The 24,040-nt window shown below is 40.2% G+C and overlaps 1 protein-coding gene across 4 annotated transcripts in view; it reads right to left on the reverse strand.

Moving 5' to 3' along the window:
* Positions 1-24,040, reverse strand: part of spock3 (SPARC (osteonectin), cwcv and kazal like domains proteoglycan 3) — a 518,883-nt gene that overhangs the window by 165,737 nt on the left and 329,106 nt on the right. For all 4 annotated transcript variants that reach the window (XM_063046338.1, XM_063046336.1, XM_063046337.1 and 1 more), the window contains one exon: positions 9,826-9,940. In XM_063046338.1, coding sequence (XP_062902408.1) covers positions 9,826-9,940 — 115 coding nt within the window. The remainder of the gene's footprint in view (positions 1-9,825; positions 9,941-24,040) is intronic.

Raw genomic sequence — 24,040 nt, forward strand, 5'->3', positions numbered from 1 at the left:
ATGTTCTGTTAGCGCTGATTTCTCTGGGTAACCCAAACGGATGTACCCCTTATGCTCTTTGATGCAGGTTTCCACCATTTATTCCGTCTGACTGATATATGTAACTTCACATTCACAGGGAATCCTGTAAATGCCAGCTGTTCTGAATCCATGGTCACCTTTGACCTGCATAAGCTGCAATCTGAGCTTTGTTATGGGTTTGTGGATGGTATTTCGTCAGAATCCTGACGATCCTTCCAGAGACCATGGAAATATAGGGAAGACAGGTGGTAGGGGCAGGCTCCTCCTTGCCGATGGGTTTCCTGGTGTTCACCTTGTGGCCATTCTTTGGGAATGTTGTATATAATCACCTTATTTCTTTATGGAGACTTTCCAGGACCAAAATAGTTTCCGCATGGTTAATCAAAGTGGAACGAACCACTCTACGTTGGGAGGCGTGATGGTAGCTGTTGTTGTTGAGATACAAGTCCGTGTGAGTGGGTTTCCAATAGACGCCACATCTGAGGCTACCGTCAGGTCCCCATCATATGAGAATATCCAGGAACGGGAGGCAATCATTCATCTCCATCTCCATCATAACTTAAATGTTTGGATGTATACTGTTCAGATGGTCCTGGAACTGTTAGAGTGCCTGGAGTCCATGAGGCCACACTACGAAGGTGTCATCGACATATCTGAAGAAGCAATTGGGTGTAAGGGTGATGAAATCAGAGCCCTCTCCTCAATGTCCTCTATATAGAAATTAGCAATCGCCGGTGACAAGGGCGATCCCATGGCCACTCTGTCCGTTTGTTCACAGTAGTTCCCCTAATAGAGGAAGTATGTCAATGTAAGAATCTCAGGACAACTGACGTTTACAAGATTTTCTGTAAATGCGGAGCAGCGTAATCAGCCAGATAGGGATGCACGGTGGAAACCTGCATCAAAGAGCACAGGAGGTATATCCATTTGGGTTACCCAGAGAAATTAGCAGTAGCAAAACACTGCATTTGCAATAGCCATAGGATTGACTTCTACGGCACGAAAAGTACTGTGCCACGCCAGTGGCTTTTGGGACCGTCTGGTGAAGGAGGCCAATGAAATAAAACTAGAGGAAAAGAAATTTAACAAAGAGGAAAGTCTCATTCTAAATAAGAACTGGAAATCAATTGTAAACAAGGTGGGACTGTGGAAACCTGATTGAATGAGGACAATCCAAGCGGGGGGTTGGGCAGACGAGGGGGGTACATATACCACTGGACTAGACATATTTAGGCATTATCCCTGATGAAGATGGCAGAGTCTGTCATCAGAAAGTCAGTTAAAATCAATACCCGTACCTGCATGAAGCCCGAGAAGAGTTTATTCGTCATATAAACCGAGAAAGCACTAGATCCTTTTTCGGCAAATGCTTCACAATTAGCATACAGAAGTAGTAAGGACAAATCATATTCAATAACCCACTCTTTGGGCACTTCTTGGATAATATGTATTACTGAGCTAACTTTAGGCCTAATGATTACACTTCACAAGAAACTAGCCCAGTTCACAATCTAAAATAAACACATCAAATTTATTTACTCTTTCTATTACATACGTGGATAGAGCGTTGGCTGATTGGCAGGAAACAGAGAGTAGGAATAAAGGGATCCTATTCTGGTTGGCTGCTGGTTACCAGTGGTGTTCCACAGGGATCAGTGTTGGGGCCGCTTCTTTTTACATTGTACATCAACGATTTGGAGTATGGAATAGATGGCTTTGTGGCTAAGTTTGCTGACGATACGAAGATAGGTGGAGGGGCCGGTAGTGCTGAGGAAACGGAGAGTCTGCAGAGAGACTTGGATAGATTGGAAGAATGGGCAGAGAAGTGGCAAATGAAGTACAATGTTGGAAAGTTATGCACTTTGGCAGAAAAAATAAACGGGCAGACTATTATTTAAATGGGGAAAGAATTCAAAGTTCTGAGATGCAGCGGGACTTGGGAGTCCTCGTACAGGATTCCCTTAAAGTTAACCTCCAGGTTGAGTCAGTAGTGAAGAAGGCGAATGCAATGTTGGCATTCATTTCTAGAGGAATAGAGTATAGGAGCAGGGATGTGATGTTGAGGCTCTATAAGGCGCTGGTGAGATCTCACTTGGAGTACTGTGGGCAGTTTTGGTCTCCTTATTTAAGAAAGGATGTGCTGACGTTGGAGAGGGTACAGAGAAGATTCACTGGAATGATTCCGGGAATGAGAGGGTTAACATATAAGGAACGTTTGTCCGCTCTTGGACTGTATTCCTTGGAGTTTAGAAGAATGAGGGGAGACCTCATAGAAACATTTCGAATGTTAAAAGGCATGGACAGAGTGGATGTGGCAAAGTTGTTTCCCATGATGGGGGAGTCTAGTGCGAGAGGGCATGACTTCAGGATTGAAGGGCGCCCATTCAGAACAGAAATGCGAAGAAATTTTTTTAGTCAGAGGCTGGTGAATCTATGGAATTTGTTGCCACGGGCAGCAGTGGAGGCCAAGTCATTGGATGTATTTAAGGCAGAGATTGATAGGTATCTGAGTAGCCAGGGCATCAAAGGTTATGGTGAGAAGGCGGGGCAGTGGGACTAAATAGGATAAAATGGATCAGCTCATGATAAAATGGCAGAGCAGACTCGATGGGCCGAATGGCCTACTTCTGCTCCTTTGTCTTATGGTCTTATTTTACTCATATAGTATAGCAAGAAAGTGCAACTAAATCCAATCACTCATTTTAAATGCACAATTGCGGAGCTTTAGATTATGCATAGTGAGTATGTGCTAGATTGAAAAAGAGAGCAAGGCCTGTCAGGACTTCAATCAGAGCTTCAGATAACGTGAGCTATTGCTTGTGGTAAGCACCAGGTTTAACAAATGAGTAAGACCTGTCAGGACTTTCTGTGGAGCTTGAAATCATTTGCTTTACTTGGCACTTGGCAATACAACAGTTCATCTCTGTGCATCAGCAGAACACATCACAGTACAATAGTTTCAGTTTTATTATTTCATGCATTATTATTGCAGAGTATTGCACATTGGTAAATTATTATTGTGTATATTATTATTCTGTACTTTTCTATTAGTTAATATTATATTTATTATTATTAATTACTACTGCTAAGTGCGTTTTTAAATGTTGCTGCTGTAACAAAATAATTTCCCATTTGGGATCAATAAAGTAATTATTATTATTGTGGAAGCAGCCATAATGTGCATGGGTCAGTGTTAGCGTGGGGGGCTGAGGCTTTGGTTCAAAAGGCTTTTGCAAGAGGCAGAGGTTAAGCTAAGTTTCTGATAAGTTTCTTTATTTGTTTCTGTCTTATTGCACAGTTAGAGCAGTAGGAATGAGAGTCAGGATAGTGACGTGCTCCCCTGGCAGGATGTGGGAAGACAAGGTTCCCTCCAATTTCCCTGATGACAACACATGAACTAAGTGCATCTTTTTAGAGACCACGCTAGGGAACCGCAGCTGGAGCTAGAGGACCTTCAGCATATTTGGGAAATGGAATGGTTGACTGGCAGGAGATACAGGAAGCTGGTTATACCTAAGGTGCAGGACACAGGAAAGGGAAAGGGGATGGAGAGCCAGTAGAGGGTCTCCCTGTGGCTGTTCCCCACAATAACAAGTACATTGTTTTGGATACTATAGCGGGCAATCTAGCAGAGGAAACCACAGCAGTCAGGTCTCTGACACTGAGTCTAGCTCTATAATTCAGCCGGGGGAAGAGATGAGCAGTAGTAATAGGGGATTAATTGATTAGGGGAACAGACTGGAGGTTCTGTGGATGCGAAGGAGATTCCCAGATGCTGTATTGCCTCCCAGGTGCCAGGGTCAGAGACATCTTGGATTGAGTCCCTAGCATTGTTAACAGGAAGCGTGAGCAGCTAGAGGTCATGGTCCGCGTCAGTACTAATGACATAGGTAGGAAGGGTGACAGCATCCTGCAAAGTGAGTTCAGAGTTCAACGTGCCAAATTAGCCAGCCGGTGGTGTAGTGTCAATTGCACTGGACTTCAAGGCGAGGAGTTCTGGGTTTGAATCCAGCCGGCTCCTTGCGTACTTTCCACTGGGCTGGGTTGGGTGTTGACCTAACAACTTGGCCTCATAAAAAACAGACACAAATGCTAAAGAAATGGCAAGGTTCATGCCCGGTGTGTCACAAGGCGCAAAAAGGAACAACAAGGTGCCAAGTTAAAGGACAGGACCTCCAGGATGGTGATCTCAGGATTGCTACCCATGCTATGTTACAAATAGGAAGATAGGAAGTTGTATATTGCATATATACCTTGAAAATAAATGTACTTTGAATAATACTGTTTAACATTCGGCTAAGGAGATGATGCAGGAGGGAGTGCTTCAGATTTATGGATCATTAGGCACTCTTCCAAGGAAGCTCGGACCTGTACAAATGGGACAGTTTGCACCTAAGCTTGTAGATTAATTTGTCAATGTAAGTTGTCCCTAGCATGTTAGAATCCGGGTGGAGTTAATGGGAATGTACGGAGAATAAAGATTGTTGTTTGGTCACAAACAAGAGAAGATCTGCAGGTGCTGGAAATCTAAACAACACACACACAAAATACTGGAGGAACTCAGCAGGCCAGGCAGCACCTGTGGAGAAGAGTGCATTTGACGTTTCGGACCGAGACCCTTCAGGAAGTCTCGGCCCAAAATGTCAACTGTACTCTTTTCCATAGATGTTGCCTGGCCTGCTGAGCTCCTCCAGCACGTTGCGTGTGTTGATTAGTATTTGATGGTTGGCATGGACTCAGCAGGCAAAAGGCACTGCTTCAGTAATGAATGACTCTATCATTCCCTGGTCTATTGTACAGAGCATAGTCTTTTAAACAGCAATGATAAGATAATTACTTTATGATGCCAAAGGGAGATAAAAATTTAGCAGTTACTAGGGATAAGGCTACTACTCTTTCTCAAAGTAATGCCTTTGAATCTATTATCTCCATCTAGAAGTCTCAGTTTGACCTGTTAGCTGAAAAACAACACCTCAGAGTGCAGTAGCCTTTCTTATCATCCTGAACTGCTATTTGTGTAAATCTCTGGAACAGGACTTAAACCCAAAAATTCTGACAGGCAGCTAATCGACAAAGGCATAGCTAATAGCTGCAGCTGTGCACATTTTGTAGACTGTTTATGATGCTTTTGCATTTCCTGTGTATATATTTTCTATTTGTTGTCTGTTATTCAATCTGCCAGGTCAACCCTATTGATCTTAGCTTAGTATGCAATCAATAACCATGCCTCCACAACTGTCCAGAATAATGAGCCTCCCTCTGAATGAAGACATTTCTCACTTCATTTCTAGCTAGTCTGCTCCTAATTTTGAGACCATAACCCCTAGTAGAAGACTCTTCAGCTAGGGGCAGCACTCTCTCTTTAGCTATTTCATTGAATTCTCTAATTTTCCGGTACATTTCCACGATGTCACGTTTTCATTATTACTAAAGAACTGAGGTCCAGTCTACACATCTCTTTACTAGTGATGCGCTGACTATCATGGGAAGCAGACTAGTAGATTTTCAGTGCAGTCTCCCCAATGCAGTCATGTCCTTTTTTCACCCTTTTGAGGTAAACTGTACACATTGCTTCCAGCTATGGTCTTACTAAAGACCTATAAAACTGCAACCCTCGTACATCTTTACCCTTGTACTCAAACACTCTTGAAAAAAAGAAGAAAAATACCATTCATCTTCCTAACAACTTGCTGCACTAGATATTGACTTTCAGTGTTTTAAGTACAAGGGCATACGACACCATTTGAACTTCAATACTTAACCACCGAAAAGTACCAAAAGGAATGCACAACCACTTCCAAACCCTTAACCCTGAACTACCCAGCTAAACCCACTAGCACATGAAGGCACTAACAAGGAGAACTCGCGCCTCTCGTTACATCAGTGGCACAACAGTGGAAACTGCAAGCAGTTTTAGGCACCTAGGAGTACTCATCTCGCACAATCTCTCATGGTCCTATGTAGTCAGGAATGCTCACCAATGCTTCTACTTTCTGAGGAGGCTGACGAGAGCTGGAGTATGTGCATCCACAATCACATCATTCGAAAGCGCCCTAACAAACCACGTCATTGCTTGGTATGGAAACTGCACTGAGGCGGACAATGAGTAGTCAGAATGCCCAGCGCATCACTGGCATAAGCCTAATCACCATCCAAGGACATACATACAGAAAGGTGCCAATAAAGGGCCAGTTTCCTTCACATCCTGCTCATGGACTGTTTGGCCCACTCCGATCACAGAGGAGGCTACGTAGCATTTACGCCAGAACCACCAGACTCAAAAACAGTTACTTTCCCCAAGCAGCAAGACTAATCAACACATCCACCCACTAACCCATCCCTCCACACTCCCAGCCACCATGACATTATCATTTCCTGCCAGTCGCCTTATGTACAGACACTCCTGTTTCCAACATCTCTCAATGGACATACAAACAATGTATAGAAGCTATCTTACATATTTATAGTTATTTTTTATGAATATTATTAGTGTTTTTATCTTTTTGTGTTTTTTTTGTGTTGTACTGGATCCGGAGTAACAACTATTTTGTTCACCTTTACACTTGCGTACTGGAAATTGCATTAAACGATCTTGAATCCAATCTGGAATCTCACATTTAAATATTATGAAGCATAAACCCATCCTTTGTCATATGCACCAAAAATGTAATGCATGTTGAAGCCCATTTCTGAAGTTTGGTTCCATAGAACTTCAGAGTTTTAAATTCAGCTCCCATATATCAGACTCTATTTTAAACCTCCACCCATGGGGAATGCTTCAGGGGTAAACCCCAAGGAAGAAATCTGGAGCCGGGGTCCCTAAGGCAATTTGATGTTGTTTACGTCTTCATTCTGGCAACATCTGCGACTACACTGGTGCCAAGCTGTATTGCTGCTTGCCCTTCCCTTGGACTACATCAGTGACGTGGAGAGGGGAAACCCGCTGAATGGGCAACAGCCAGTTCTTCAAATCTTCCCATCCAGGCTTGTGCCCTGGAGAGTACACAGTCCACCAGAGGAGCAAACCTATGATCCCCTGGGATCAACGGTTGCCTACTACTCTACTATGCCAGACAACTAGTGACTTTACATGGGGGCAGAATAATTCCTTAGCTCAAACCAGGCTAGCATTGTGGAGGAACAGGAGAAGCCTTACAATTTTGAGAGTTCTCAAATGCACATTTTTAGATGTAGATTCCTAGTTGTAGTTTTGACACTATTACTTGAAGAAGACACACGAGCTCTGCTTTGGTGCTATTGTCATTTTCAGTTTAATGATTTATCTGATTTTCTGGCTCCATCAGAGCATTCTAATCAGTTACCATGGGAGTATACTGGAACACTGTGAATCTCAACCATTTGCTTTTCTTTACACGCTCATACATTGCCAGGTTTTTTGTACAGGGTGATTGTAGTGGTTCCATAATCAATCTTCAACTAGAGACACAATAATAACATTCATTAATGTTAACTAATTTTGGGAACTAAATAAGGTCTTGAATTACTGCACTGCTCCTTTGAGAAGTTGCCAAACAGAATTCCTGTCAATGTATCGCAACTAAAAGTCGAAGTGGCATGCTTATATACAGAATTTTTCACACAAGGTATGACTTTTATTGCTAAAGAATATATACAATACTGAAGAGAGAACAGTTTTTGATTCTGATCTCTGACACAGTGTTGGAAGTGCCATTTTCTACAGTAACACTGTTAATTATTATCACACACAGAACAAATAAATATACTCAAGAGTGATACCACAAGATTCAAGGAATATTTCCCCCACAGAATTTTATATCTACAATGAATGTCCATATACTTTCGTCACTTAAAGAATCATAACTTGAAAATGTGAAGTGACATGAAGTAATTGGATTCATTGAGAAAGAATTGAGAAAAGTATCAATCATATCCATAAATGCCGCATTTATTAATATACTTGAAGAGTCTGATATTAAGAAGGGAATCCTCAAGTATGTATTAGATGTTCCCATTTACCCAATGACTTTACTTTTGTCTGGATCTAATTGATGAGAAAAGGCTAACGCTTGGGTCAGTTGCATCTAAATCTAACACTGCCTGTCAATTGGACGACCATTTCTGCTATCCATTGCCTCCAGTGGGAAACAGTCTCTGCAGACAACTCAAGTACATTAATTAGGTTTCTGCTGATTAGATTTATTGGATGGGAATATTAAGATTCTGTGACAATAATCTGCTATCAATGCAGCTCCCACCAGGAAGTACAGCCCTGAAAATTGCCCATTACTACATAAAAAGCTTAAAATAATTTGTGCAGAAATTCTATAAGAGACTTTAATTGATTTTCAGGCTGTTATGAATTAAAAATAAATTCACATTTGTTAAATTTCAATGTAAATGACAAGAAATACTTCAAAATTATTTGAGGATATAAGAAGATATTTCAAGTTATTTTCCCCACAATTCAATAGAATTATGGTTAATTTTGTAGCTCAAGTCTATTTTGCATTTGATTCCTATTTCCTTAAGTGTCCGGAAATTTACTAGCCTTGATCATGAATGATTGAGCATTCACAGTTCTTTGGGGCAGAGAATTGTGAAGATCAACAACTTGCTGAGTGTAAGGATTTTCTCGTCTCAGTCCTGAACAGACCTTACACAGAAATGATTATCCTAAGCTCCTGGCTCTCTAGTTTAAAAAAGACATTCCTCACACCTACCCCTCATTTAGAATCTTACTTTCTAAGCTCAGAACAGTACACGAAATCTTACTCAACCTCCTTATCAATAGCTTCTTGGCAAATATATCATTCCACAAATCTGCCTGCAGTACTCTATATTGGTTCTTATTAAAGTCATATATATTTTTGCAAGATTTCCTACTCTTGCCCAATTCCTTTGCAGAGTTTTTCCTTCCATTTCACATTCCTATCTAGTTTCATATTATAATCAAACTTGGATAATATTTTTTGCCCGTTTCCACCAAGTCATTAATATAGATCTAAATAGCTAGAGGCCAGGTGACACTACACTACTCTGTCTCCCATTCCTGTCCATGTTAATTATTTACCCCCAATCCCATAAGCCTTTATCTTTTATGCGGGGCCTGAACAAATAGCAGTGAACATTCCAATATAATTATTCATTGGTATCCTTTAAATATCCTGTTAATTGCATCCTTTAGATTTGTCAGGCACAATTTTCCTGCCATGTTAAAATACCCTGCTAGCACATTCTTAATAATAGATTCTGGACTTTTCCTTAAGCGTCCAGAAATATATCAGCCTTGGTCATTTTGGAATTTCCCATTTATTTCTTATTTTATTGCATTTAGAGGTACAGCCTACAGGCAGTTCTTGACCGATGAGTCATGCCACCCAATTACCTCCATGTGACCAATCAGCCTACTAACCTGTACATCTTTGCAATGTGGGAGGAAACCAGAGCACCCGGAGGAAACCCAAGTGTTCATGGCAAAACACAGAAACACCTTAAGACAGTGGTGGAATTGAACTCAGGTTGCTGTCACTGTAATACCATCGTGCTAACCACTACTCCACCATGCCTCTTACAAGCATTTAGCTCTCTCTTTTGCTGTTGACTCTTTCAGAACTCTACAATCTAGGATGTTAGTTTTGCAGTACTGGAACATGAATAATTCCGAATCAAAGTAACTGAAATAGCAGCATTAGAACGTTTCTTCAATGTGTAATTTTACATATATGCTCTATTTACAACATATAGGAGAAAATGTATTGTCCACCAGAGAAATCAATGCTTTGAAACATAAACACGTAAAGCAATAAGACTTTTACGACTTACCTTTTGGTTGACTTTTTCCTTCGATTGACAATTTATCTGTTGAACAAGGGCATTGTCCTTCACATTTGACTGATATCTGCTTCCCTGAAACACAAGCTTGATATTCCAGTTTGCACTATGAGGAAATGAAGGAAGGACAGTGAAGAATTATTAAATCAGAGACAAACTGTTCACTAAATACTTTATTGCATACCTTTTTAATGTACAGTATTTTCCATAATTATGTAAGTTAATGAAACACACTTCATGTAGTATCAGTACAATCAATATGCAGAGTCTATTTGCAAGTAAACTAACATCTCTTAGAAATATAGTAACAAATCATGCAGAATTTTCTAACATTTGAGGAACATCATTTAGAACTCTTGCAAGATCATCAGTTGAAGTCAATGAACCAGTTACAGTTTTAAATGCATTTTCCTTTCTATGATAAATAATTTATTCAAGTTGCCTTTTATTAAACTGCTTCTAGTTGTGATCTTTTGTACTAGCAGTACTGTTAGAATGAAATGCTCTTTTTGCATTACAAAATCATCTGAAATTCCACAGATTCCCTCTTATCTGTTTTTACTTCAGACCAGATTCTATCCTCCAGGGAACACAAGGATGTCATTCATCAGTCTAAAATACCTTTGCAGAAAGACCTCATTCTCCACCTGTTGATCTATTTCCATAACTCTACAATGTTTTCCCACGTTTCTTTCTATATATAAACCCCTTCAACCCAACAAGATCCAAGATATCTGACTGACTCTAAATGTAGTTTTTAAGTACTTCAGTCAATCATTTCTGATTCTATCTTAATTTTCCTCCCCAAACTGCATATCAACCTTTAAGATTCAAGATTGTTTATTGTCATTTTCAGTACACAAGTGCAAAGAACAAAATAGTTTACTCCAGATCTGATGCAGCATAAAATAAACATAAAAATTCACGATAAATATAAAAGCAATCCTATAAAATATACTCTACAATTGGTGAGCATGGCCGTATATACATAAGATTAGCTTATATAGACTGATTGCATGTACATAAAGTGATGTTCTGAACATAACGCGACTCTGACAAGAAATTAACAGGTGAGAAAACGAATCTAGGCAAAAGGAGCTTTTCTTGGTAGCAGTAGGGCTTATGAAACCTGTGGAGGTGGGGTGGGTTAATAGGTGAATGTGTTGATCACCTGATGGCTTGGAGGAAGTAAATGATTTTGAGTCTGGTGGTCCTGGTGTGGATGCTGTGTAGCTTCTTCTCTGATAGGGGTGGGACAAACAGTCTATAAGCAGGGTGGGTGGGATCCTTCATGATATTGCTGGCCTTTTACTGGCAGCTTTCTGTCTATGTGCCCTTGATGGCGGGTAGATGAGCAGTTGTGTTACCCATTGTACAGCCCTCCTATCTCTCTATCCAAGCTTTTGATCTGTGCCTTGACCTTCCTCTGCAGCATTGTGTCAAATTTTGTTTAATTGCTCTGCTGTGAAATGGTGTCAAGCAGTTTTGCTATTTGAGAGGTTTATAAATACAAATTGCTGTTGTACTTAAAGTCAGATTTTATCTGCTTCCTCCGCCTTTTTAAAGTCTTCCGGAACACGCACTATGCTTGAAAATGTTTATCTCCATTCCGATTCCCTCATTATTTTGAACCGTTGTTTCTAGGTTAATTTTGTCTCAGTTTCAATGTACTTATTCATAGTTTCACAAAAACTTTTCAAATACAGGTGTTCTGTGCATATTTCTTTGTACTATTATAGTACTTGAATGATATTTAACGGAATTCAGTGATACTTAATCCTTTATTTGAGATGTGGCCCATACAATTTCCATACTACTCCAACATCTTAGTTTCATGTTCAACTTCATTGATTTGGGTAGAACTAGAAAAATTGCAAATTCATTTATAAATCCAAGAAGCAATCCCTACAAGAAAGGGTAAGTAACAAAATGGTGACTTTGGAAAAATAATCCTTCTGCAAGTTTGCTCTGTTAGCTGCCACCGCACGTTCACGTTGCATTATCTCTCACTCTCTCCATTTACAATTCAACTGGCATTTAGCCCTTGTTGAGGAATGTTAAACTCTTCTCCCAGTTTAAGTTTTCAATATATGTCAATGGTCTTGCCTTTCCCTATTTTTACAACTTCCTCTAAGTCCTGCAACTCTTCAATATGTAGCCTGGAAATTTTCATTATTATTAGCAGTCATGCTGTCAGCTACCGTTGTCCTCAATTTTGTAATTCTGTACCTGAGTTTGTTGCCCCCCATCTTACCCCCCCCACCAGAAGTTCTTCCTTAAAACTTCTCTACTCTTGCATGTCCTAGTTTTAATTTTGTTTTACAATTGTTCCTCTGAGTGCCATTACACTTTTAAACAATACTAACGGCACCATTAGGACCATGCACTGTAGTTTCCAGTTTAATTTTATACTCAGCTCTTTTGTTATCTTTTCACCGCTGCACCATTTTCACTTTTGGAATATACCCAGTTAACATGAACCTGCTTTTGTGCCCATACTGCTAAGGTTGGAAATGAAACAATCTACAAACTGTGGTGTTCTTTCTGTGTCTAAAACAAGACACTTCTGTAACAAACTGCTGTACTTAGTTTAATTTTAGTAGTGAACTTTGAATTCAAGAATCTAATGCAAGCTCACATTGCCAGAATAAAAATGTAGGTTAAAATTTACTGCTTCTACCTCTTTTAATATTTGCTGTGAATAAACCTGATGAGATATGAATCAAGTGAAACCCTTGTAATAATGTGTTTGAAGTAGTTGTTCAGTTGACCAATGTTTGGACAATGAAGCTACTTTGCTCTGACCTTCAACAGATATTATGGGTTCCCGTTAATCTGAACAATTGAACCACTTGTGTGTTCCATAAATAACTGAAAATCTGCTAAACAGTGAACGTGTGATCCTAAGAAAGTAATTTACAAGCTGTACAAAATGCTTCTATGATTGGCTAGGGCCTTATCCTTCTTCAGGAAATTCTCTTCTCTACAGTGTTCTGTCCTGGTCATCATCGGTTTAGTTAATTTGATATTCTACTTCAAATGAGTCTGTGAAAATAATGTGTAATAAATTTCATCTTCTGCAGTCTAGGCCTTATTTTGAAAAAGGTTTCACAGGGCACTCAGTTGAGCAAATATGAAAATAAAATATTCATGTCTTTTAAGTCTAAAACATTTCTTCATACAGTTCTTGACACTAATCTTAAAATATTGGAATTTACCGCATAGTCTACTAACTCAATTGTAATGTTATACTAAAACTAGTGCTTGATTGATTAACGCAAACACGAGGAAATCTGTAGATGCTGGAAATTCCAGCAACATACACAAAAAACGCTGGTGAACGCAGCAGGCCAGGCAACATCTATAGGAAGAGGTACAGTCAACGTTTCGGGCCCAGAATCTTCGTCAGTACTAACTGAAAGAAGAGGTAGTAAGAGATTTGAAAGTGGGAGGGGGAAGGGGGAGATCCAAAATGATAGGAGAAGACAGGAGGGGGAAGAGATGGAGCTAAGAGCTGGAAAGTTGATTAGCCTAGGGAGAAAGAAAGGGGAGGAAGCCCAGAGGATGGGTAAGGAGTTATAGTGAGAGGGACAGAGGGAGAGAAAAGAGAGAAAAAAAGGAGAAAAGAAAAAAAAAAGGATGGGGTACGGGGGGAGGTGGGGCATTAGCGGAAGTTAGAGAAGTCAATGTTCATACCATCAGGTTGGATGGAGGCTACCCAGACGGAATATAAGGTGTTGTTCCTCCAACCTGAGTGTGGCTTCATCTTGACAGTAAAGGCAGCCGTGAATAGACATATCAGAATGGGAATGGGACGTGGAATAAAAATGTGTGGCCACTGGGAGATCCCGCTTTCTCTGGCGGACAGAGCGTAGGTGTTCAGCAACATGGTCTCCCAGCCAGTGTCGGGTCCCGCCAATATATAGAAGTCCACATCAGGAGCACCGGACGCAATACCCCTTCCCCTTCCTTTCTCCCTAGGCGTCCCGTCCCATGATCATCTCCCTTCTCCAGCCTTGTATCCCTTTTGCCAATCAACTTTCAGGCTCTTAGCTCTATTCCTCCCCCTCCTGTCTTCTCCTAACATTTTGGATCTCCCCCTCCCCCTCCCACTTCCTAATCTCTTACTATTCTTTCTTTCAGTTCGTCCTGATGAAGGGTCCCGGTCTGACTCTGATCCCGCTACACTTAACATGAACAGACATTCTAATTAAAACAACTGTTCTGAAACGTCGACTGCACCTCTTCCTACAGATGCTGCTTGGCCTGCTGCGTTCACCAGCAACTTTGATGTATGTTGCTTGAATTTCCAGCATCTGCAGAATTCCTGTTGTTTGATGATAATAAGGAAAGTTGATTTGAAATGTTATAACACTTGAATAAATGCTAATCTGATTCATGTCCATCATGTTTTACAATGCTTGGCATAACCAGTACTCTTACCATATTACAATTAAAGCAAGTGCAGACAACAATACAATGGCTTTGTCAACCTTTTTAAAAATATATATAATCCATAATTAATTCCTGAAGATGAAACTACATTCTAGCTGCTGGGGTCAATGTTGAATTGTACACCCATTAGGAACAACATATCAAATAATTCAATAACCGATGGCCTGGTTCCATGGTACAATTCTTGCCTTTTTAAAAAATTACTGCCCATTATGCCGCTGGCATTTAGGGAAGCACTCAGATGTAAAAGGATTTTTCATTGCTGTTTCCATAACAATTTTTTTTAACCAGTCAGGGTTGTTAGTCCTGAGCTGAACCAGCGAACCTGGAGGACTGATGGACTACTCTGTCTGTCCTTTACTCTTTGACCTGTTTGGCATAGGTGACCCTACCAAGATCCAAAGCATAAAGCCCTGATTCCAGCCAACACAGCTCTCTGGATCAACTGCGACAAGGCTGAGTTTCTCTTGAAGCCTTGCTTTGGAAACCAAAATTATTGGCCCATCACCATTCCAAGAAGATTACAGTTCAGTTGAACATTGAGGAACTATGTTCTTGGAGTTATTCCCTGCCATATGTTGAGCTAAATCCTTCTGCTTGTTGAAGTACTATTTAGAAGAGTCCTGATATTGTGGTTTACATTTACCCTGAAGCAACACATTTAAACAAGGAAGTTAAATTATTCATAATATCTCCCTCCCTGGAAAATGCCAGTCTGTCAGTGTGTGTGTATGTGCGTGCGTGCGTGTGTGTGTGTGTGTGTGTATTATATATATATATATATATTATACATATACATACACACACACGCTCAGTAACTCATGTGTTAGCCGACTCTCAAAATTCCTTCCCTGATTGCTGTGTATCCACCTGGGGATGAAATATTTTTCCCATAATACTTTTGCCCTCTGATCCTTTGTAGGGAAGGCTTATGCACATCTGGTGTGGTGATCCGTAATAACCAAAACTTTCGCCATGTTGCTGGCATTGGGCTCTATTGATAGGAAATCCATACACACCAGATAAATTGGCCTCACACTCTGCAAACGGGATGACAGAGCGCCCTCGTAGGCAGCGTCTTCCTCCGTACACACTGAATGCACAACTTGCAGTACTCTTCGACTTCCAGCTTCATTCGGGGCCAGTAAAACTGATCTTTGGCCAGTCCATAGGTTTTGCCAACCCCCAAGTGACCTGAATCACTATGATGTAACTTCAACACAATCCTTGAATACTGTACTCCTCAGGCAGAACCAGCTGGGAATGGCGAGGCTAGTCTGGAGGCAATGTGACCCGGTGTAGAATCTGGTTCTTCAACTCCAATCTGGGCCATTCTCTCAGTAGTAGAGATACCGCAGAGTGTTTCATCTCGTCTACTTGGGCCATGTCCCCTTTCCCAGCCACTGACCAAATGGTACCTATGCAGGGGTCATCTCGCTGAGCAGCAGCCACTTTCCCAGGACTTAACTCAAGCAACTGCTGTGTTTTCAGAGCAGTCAGGTTGAGGAATGGCACAACCAAAGGCTCCCAAATGATCTACCATTTGATTCTGCCCTTGCCTTGCCTCTGCCTTCCCAATGATGGAAAACCAGCATATTACTTTAACTCCAGGTCCCACTCTCTGTCCCTGTCCAGCCCTTCATGCACACGTTGGGATAAAGCATCAGCATCAATATTCCAGTTCCCCGGCTGGTACTTCAGGCTGAAATCATAGGCAGACCACGCAACCAACCGCCAATGGCCTGTGGCATCCAATTTTGCTGAGGTTAGGATATAAGTTAATGGGTTGTTGTCCTTCCTCACTTCGAACTTGGCAGCATATAGATAGTCCCTTAGCTTATCAACAACAGCCCATTTCAACACCAGGAACTCCAATTTGTACGTGGGGTAGTTTTGCTCAAAAGGTGACAGACTCCGGCTGACAAATGCAACAGGTCCCAATCCTGTGCCCTAATCCTGATACAGAACACCCCCTAAGCCTTTTCTGCTGACATCCATATGCAGTACATATGGCAATCAGGGGTCTGCAAAAGCCAGCACTGGCGCTTTTGTCAACAGCAACTGAAAGGTCTCTTCACATTTTGCATCCCATCTTGCTCCAAAACCCTCTCAAGGGCTAAAATACTCTTTACCCTCCTCTCCTTTTGTCCTCCTCCCTTTCTTGACTAAGGGAGGGTAACCACACAAAACCTGATTCAAAGGGTGACTCACTTTAGAGTCGTCCTTCACGAACCTCCAATAGCACCCACAGATTCCAAGGAACAAGCACAAAGAACTCACAGTCTGGGGCCTTGGCCATATGGTCATCGCCTCTATCTTAGACGGATCCGCACCTACTCCATTTTATGGGACTATGTGCACAACATAGTTGACAGACATCTTGCAGAACTGCCACTTGCCCAGCAAAAGTTTTAACCCTTCAGTTCTCAGGTAGCCCAGCACCTTCAGTAGCCTTGCTTCATGTTCTCGAACAGTACGAGATTGTCCCAGTACACCAGTACCTCAAGCAAGTTCATATTCCCCACAGTTTTCTCCATGACTTGCTGGAAAGTAGTTGGGGCTCCTGATTTGCCGGGGTCATCCTTTCAAACTGGAAGAATACAAGTGGTCATACAAGTGCCATCTTCTCTTTGTCAGACTTACTCATGGTATCTGATAATACCTACTCAAGTCCAGCACACTGAACTACTTCACACCACTCAGGCATGCCAATGTGTCCTCAATTCTCTGGACCGTATACTGGTTGGGGACTGTACCCCTGTTCAGAGTCCAATAGTTCACACACATCCGTACCTTCTTCCCATTCTTCTTCCTGATCACCACTACTGGGGATGCATAGGAGCTCCTGGACTCAATGATGATTCCGGCTTCCATCAGCTTACTCAGATGCTGCTGAACATCCTCCACCTCTGCGGGTTGTCAGTTGCCATGAGCTTTCTCTCAACGGGGTGTCATCTGTCACCCAGACGGTGTGGCGAGTGCTCTTGGAACAACCCAGATCAAACTCATCAGTAGAAAAGACACCTTCTAGCTTCACCGTTGTCTCTATCAACCTCTAGGTACCGGGGAGTCCCTAAGGTTGAATGACTTGGATGTCAACTTTCCCTTTTCCGGAGGGTTTTTCCCCAGCTTGTCTCCCAGGAACACTAAACATTACCATCACCAGAAAGAGGTGTGTCATTGGCATCCCCGACCTGAGAGTGACCTCTCTCTCAGAGGTATTCCTGACAATCACTATCATCCTGTACAACCGAGGGCCTCACCAGCACCCCAGCAGGTTAAGCGTGACTTCTCTTCATGGTCTTCTGGAGCATCCACCAAGAGAGCCTTGGCATCAGGCATTTCAGGAAATCTGAAGTTTCCCGTCACTCTAGCTACTTGCACAGGCTATAACATGATTGGTTTGAGCTGAGTGTAGCACATAGTCTTTTGTTTATGCTCATCATCCTGTCCTCCCCTCAGTGGGTCCTACTCTCTATCAGCTTTGTCTTGTGGGTGGATACACCCGCTGATAACAACCGGGACATCTCCGTTCTGAACTCTGCCACAAACTCCTTTAACACTCCTGGGGGTGGGCGATCACTTCAGCAACAGGGGCTACGACCGAGGACTGTACTGAGCTGCATTCTCCTACTCTCGTAATTCTCTGATCAGCTCGATACATGAGGGAGGGAAACAGATTTTCCAAAACATTTGGAGTCCCAAGTGATCATGTCCTGTGCGCCTTTCGCCACTTGGTCCATTCTTTACTGATTCACCTGGGCCATTTGAATGACTTCTTTATACCAGTGGTCCCCAACCACCGGGCTGCGGGCCGCAAAGCATATGCTACCGGGCCGCGAGGAAACAGTATGATTTGGCAATATGAAATGATATGAGTCAGCTGCACCTTTCCTCATTCCTTATCATGCACTGTTGAACTTGAACACCCACCTCCTCTCGGCCGGTCCACAAGAATATTGTCAATATTAAACCGGTCCACAGTACAAAAACGGTTGGGGAACTCTGCCTTACGCCACAGGCAACTCAGCTGTCTCTCTAGCCGGAAAATGTAGGCGGAATGTTTCTCCCCCTTCTTCTGAAACATGTTCTGAAACCCCATCATAAGCTCCACTGGGCTTCCCATCGCACCAAAAACATTTTCTAGTGCTTGTGTGAAGCAGCCAAAAGGCTCTGTGCCCTTAAGGATCTCACTACATCAGCAGCTGGACCTCTCAGACTCTCTACCAATCGCTGCCTTTTCACATTATCAGAGCACTGCGACTCATCCAGCATCTCAGAGATCTGCTCCGTCCAAGTCTCATATTCCTCTTCCCCATCAGGGGTGGGCTTTATCCCTGAGAACACTCTGAACCTATGAAATCTGGGACTCTCCACCTGGGCACTTGGCCACTGATTTGCCAGGGAAGAAAGGGCCGATACCAACACAGAATGCTCACCCCTTGCTGGAGGACTCATTAGATCTTCCAAATCAGACCACTCCTTGCTCCGCAGAAACGAGAGCAACTTGTCTTTAAAGTCCCCGCCCCCAGTTACGGGAAATTCGGCTTGCACATCAGCACCCTTCTCCACACTCCCCGCCTCCCGCAGAGTACGGACAGCCCATGCACCCCCCCCCAATAGTACCAGGCAGATCCACTGCCGTTACGTCAGTCCTAATCTGAACTAAAATGAAGTCTATGCCCACCATTTTGTCAATCCTCTGCTCCATGATCATAACTGTTCCCAATGCTTTAATGGTACTTAAGAGTCCTAATTAACAATTCATTGGGGCTATGAGTGTTCACCTCACTCAATTCACACACATTCGTTACTGGTAATTCCATTGATTTGCACCACTGCTCAATCCCTGCAGCGTCCATAACCATGTATCTTAATTACTTCACTGAACAATAGTTTAACGCATTCTCAAACGCACAACCCACTGGATCAATGCTAAGGGCAGTCACACAGCATCCAACGAAATCCATCCTGGTCAAGCCCCCACAATGAAACCTTGATTTCTTTTTCTTTCTTTTTAAATCTTTTTATTGAATAAGTATACAAAAAGGTAAGCCATATAGACACTAATACACTGTTAGACTATAATAAAATTACAGAAGATATTAATGCAAAGAAAATACTACAAACAATGTAATTTAAACATAACATACCAAGGTAACATAATAGTATACTAATTTTATATATATATCAATAGAGAAAAGGAAACCCCCCCCCAAAAAAACCCCACCATGCAACTAACTAAAAGCAAAGCAAAGCAATGGGCTAACTAGAAACCAAACAGAGTTAAACTTAAAATCACGTCCTCAATCCCGACCTCCATTAAAAACAGTAAAAAAAACAAGAAGGGTATATATTACATTAAATGAAAATATTGAATAAAAGATCTCCAAGTCTGTTCAAATTTAAATGAGGAGTCATAAAGATTGCTTCTAATTTTCTCCAGATTCAAGCATAATATCATCTGAGAAAACCAAAAAAAGGTAGTTGGAGCATTAACCTCTTTCCAATGTTGTAAGATGCATCTTTTCGCCATTAAAGTAAGAAATGCAATCATTCTACGGGCTGAAGGGGAAAGATTACTGGAAATTTTAGGTAGTCCAAAGATAGCAGTAATAGGGTGAGGAGAGATATCTATATTCAATACCTTGGAGATAATATTAAAAATGTCTCTCCAAAAAGTTTCCAAAGTAGGGCAAGACCAAAACATATGAGTTAAAGAGGCTATCTGCCCCAGACATCTATCACAAAAAGGACTAATATGAGAATAAAAGCGCGCTAACTTATCTTTGGACATATGTGCTCTATGAACAACTTTAAATTGAATTAGGGAATGTTTAGCACAGATAGAGGAAGTATTGACTAATTGTAAAATCTGCCCCCAGTCATCCACGGAAATGGTAAACCCCAATTCCTGTTCCCAATCTACCCTAATCTTATCAAATGGAGCTTTCCTAAGTTTCATAATAATATTATAAATCATAGCCGATGCACCTTTCTGACATGGATTAAGGTTGATTATAGTATCTAAAATGTATGTAGGAGGAAGCATTGGAAAAGAAGAAAGTATAGTACTTAGGAAATTTCTAACTTGTAGATATCTAAAAAAATGTATTCTTGATAAGTTATATTTATTAGATAATTGTTCAAAAGACATAAGGGAACCATCTAAAAATAAATCCAAAAACCGTGAAATACCCTTAGTCTTCCAAATTTGAAAAGCACGATCCATAAAAGAGGGAGGAAAAAATATGTTACCTAAAATAGGAATCGCTAACCCAAATTGATTAAGATCAAAAAATTTTCTGAATTGAAACCAAATACGTAAGGTATATAACTATCGGGTTAGACACCTGTTTAAGGCGTTTCAAATCAAAAGGAAGAGAGGAACCTAAAATAGAACCAAGTGTAAAACCCTGAACAGATTGTAATTCCAATGCTACCCATTTAGGAATGAATAGTATATCCTGGTCAAGTAACTAGAATTTCATATGTCGAATATTAATTGCCCAATAATAAAATCTAAAGTTAGGTAATGCTAAGCCTCTATTTCTCTTAGCTTTCTGTAAATGTACCTTACCCAGTCTCGGGTTTTTATTCTGCCAAATAAATGAAGAAATTTTAGAGTCAACTTTGTCAAAAAAAGATTTTGGAACAAAGATTGGTAATGCCTGAAATATATATAAAAATTTTGGCAAAAAAAACATCTTAACTGCATTAATACGACCAATCAAAGTTAAATATAAAGGAAACCATTTAGATGAAAGTTGAATAATATGGTCTATTAATGGTAAAAAGTTAGTCTTAAATAAATCTTTGTATTTACAAGTAATTTTAATCCTAAGATATGAAAAATAATTATTAATCAATTTAAATGGAAATTTATAATATAAGGGAAGTTGTTTATTAATCGGAAAGAGTTCACTCTTACTAAGATTTAATTTATAACCTGAAAAAAGACCAAATTGTGCTAATAGCTCTAAAACAGCCAGGATGGATTTCTGAGGATTAGAAATATATAAAAGTAAATCATCAGCATAGAGTGATAATTTATGGGACTTTAAGCCCCGAGTTATCCCAGTAATATTTGGAGATTCTCGAATGGCAATTGCAAGAGGTTCTAATGCAATATCAAATAATAAGGGACTAAGAGGACAACCTTGTCGAGTACCTCGAAAAAGAGGGAAAAAAGGTGAATTTAAAGAGTTAGTACGGACCGAGGCCACAGGAGAATGATCTAACAGTTTAATCCAGGATATAAATTTCGAGCTAAAATTAAACATTTCAAGCACCTTAAATAAATAAGGCCATTCTACTCTATCAATAGCTTTCTCAGCATCTAAAGAGATAACACACTCAGGAACATTTTGTGATGGAGTATAAACGATATTTAACAGTGTGCGAATATTATAAAAAGAGTAACGACCTTTAATAAAACACGTTTGGTCTTCCGAAATAACAGAAGGAAGTATTTTTTCTAATCTATTTGCTAATAACTTAGAAAAAGCTTTAGAATCAACATTTAATAAAGATATTGGTCTATAAGATGCACATTGAGCAGGATCTTTATCCTTCTTTAATATTAGAGAAATTGATGCTCTATTGAAAGATTCAGGAAGTTTACCAAGTTTCAATGAAGCCTCAAAAACCCTACAGAGCCAAGGGATTAACGAAGGAGCAAAACATTTATAAAATTCTACGGTAAACCCATCAGGGCCAGGAGCTTTCCCCAAATTCATAGAGAAAATAACATTCTTAATCTCATCCATGGTAATGGGAGTATCTAACATAGAAGACATATCCTGTGAAATCTCAGGGAAGTCTAAATTATCTAAAAAATCATTCATATGTTTAGAATCTCGAGGAGACTCTGATTGATATAAGGAAGAGTAAAAATCACAGTAGGTTTGATTAATCCCCACATGATCAAGTATCAATCCATCATTTTGGTTATAAATCTGATTAATTTGAGATTTAGCATAATTAGACTTCAATTGATTAGCCAACAGTTTGCCAATTTTGTCACTGTGTACATAAAATTCACTTCTTGTTTTCTTTAATTGGTTTACAATCGAGGACGAGAGTAATAAACTGTGTTCCAATGAAGTTCAGTTCTCCTCAGAAGGAGCTATATCATATTTCTTATCAATTTCCTTAATCTTGTCCACAAGTACCAACTCTTCCTGCTTCAGCTTCTTCCTCAAAGCAGCAGAATACGAGATAATCTGACCACGAATATAAGCTTTAAAAGTGTCCCAAAGAATGTTGACAGAAATATCCTCTGTATAGTTAATTGTAAAAAAAAAGATCAATCTGTTCATTCATAAAGTTAACAAAGTCCGAGTCCTGAAGCAACAGCGAATTAAAACGCCATTGTCTATTATTTTGTATATTGGCCAGAATTTTAATAGAAAGCTTAAGTGGAGCATGATCCGAAATGGTTATAGAATCATAATCACATTTAATCACTGAAGGAATAAGATGAGAATCAATAAAGAAATAATCAATTCTTGAATAGGAATGATGAACATGTGAAAAAAAAGAAAAATCTTTTTCCTGAGGATGCAAAAAACGCCAAATGTCCGTCGACCCAGAATCAGAAAGGAATGAATTAATCAAATTTGCAGATTTATTAGGTAAGGTCCGTAAAGGAGCCAAACGGTCCAAAGCTGGAGACAAACAGGTATTAAGATCTCCGCCCCAGATCAATGAAAACTCATTCAAATTCGGAAACTGATTAAATAATGATTTATAAAATTCCCGACAGTCCATATTAGGAGCATAAACATTAACCAAAACTACTTTTTCATTAAATAGTAAACCACTAACCAATAGAAATCTACCATTCGGATCAGAAATAATATCATGTTGTATAAAAGTAACTGAGGAGTCTATAAAAATAGAGACGCCTCGAATCTTAGCATTGGAGTTCGAATGAAACTGTTGTTCCTTCCAGAATTTAAAAAAAACGTAGTCTGTCCCCCCTCCGCACATGGGTCTCTTGTAAAAATAAAATTTGCGCTTTAAGTCTCCGGAACACTTTAAAAACTTTTTTCCTTTTAATAGGATGATTAAGACCATTAGTATTCCAGGAGACAAAATTAATAATAGACTCCATAAACCCTAAAGTCAACCCGCAACAAGGAGGATTGACGATAGGCTCGACCCACGAACCCGGAAAGGGAACAGAACATACAAGAGATACCGGAAAAAAGAACGCAACCAATACTTCAATAATGTACATAGCCCAAGAAGAAAGAAACTAAAACGTGAAGCCCCTCCCTACACCCCCACCCCATGACCCCAAGGCTAAATCTAATGCAGACCAGCCCGAAAGAAGCAAGCATTAAAACTACCCCCATGACTTCCGGTATACGCTCCCTAAAAAAAAGTGTAAACATAAAAAAGATCAGCTGATTATAAAACAGTAAAAGAATAAAAAAAAGATAACTCAATTAAAATAAACACATAACAGAATAAAAGCCAGAAAATATAAAAAAAACCGCAATAAACCCCAGACCCATGAGTAAACAAAACAACAAAAAAAAGAGATTATTAACATAAACTAGTTATAAAAACCTACAAAACAAAATAGATTTTAAAAGAACTACAAAATTTAAGGCCAGAAAGGAAATACGTAAAATGACTATAAGGAAGTAACCACCCAGAATCCCCTGGGAAAAAGAAAGGAATGACGCAGTTAAAAAGAAAGTTTAGCAACCATATTAAGTAATCAAAAATAAACTTTTCT

The sequence above is a fragment of the Mobula hypostoma genome, chromosome 4, assembly GCF_963921235.1.
Source record: "Mobula hypostoma chromosome 4, sMobHyp1.1, whole genome shotgun sequence".
Classification (NCBI taxonomy): domain Eukaryota; kingdom Metazoa; phylum Chordata; class Chondrichthyes; order Myliobatiformes; family Myliobatidae; genus Mobula; species Mobula hypostoma.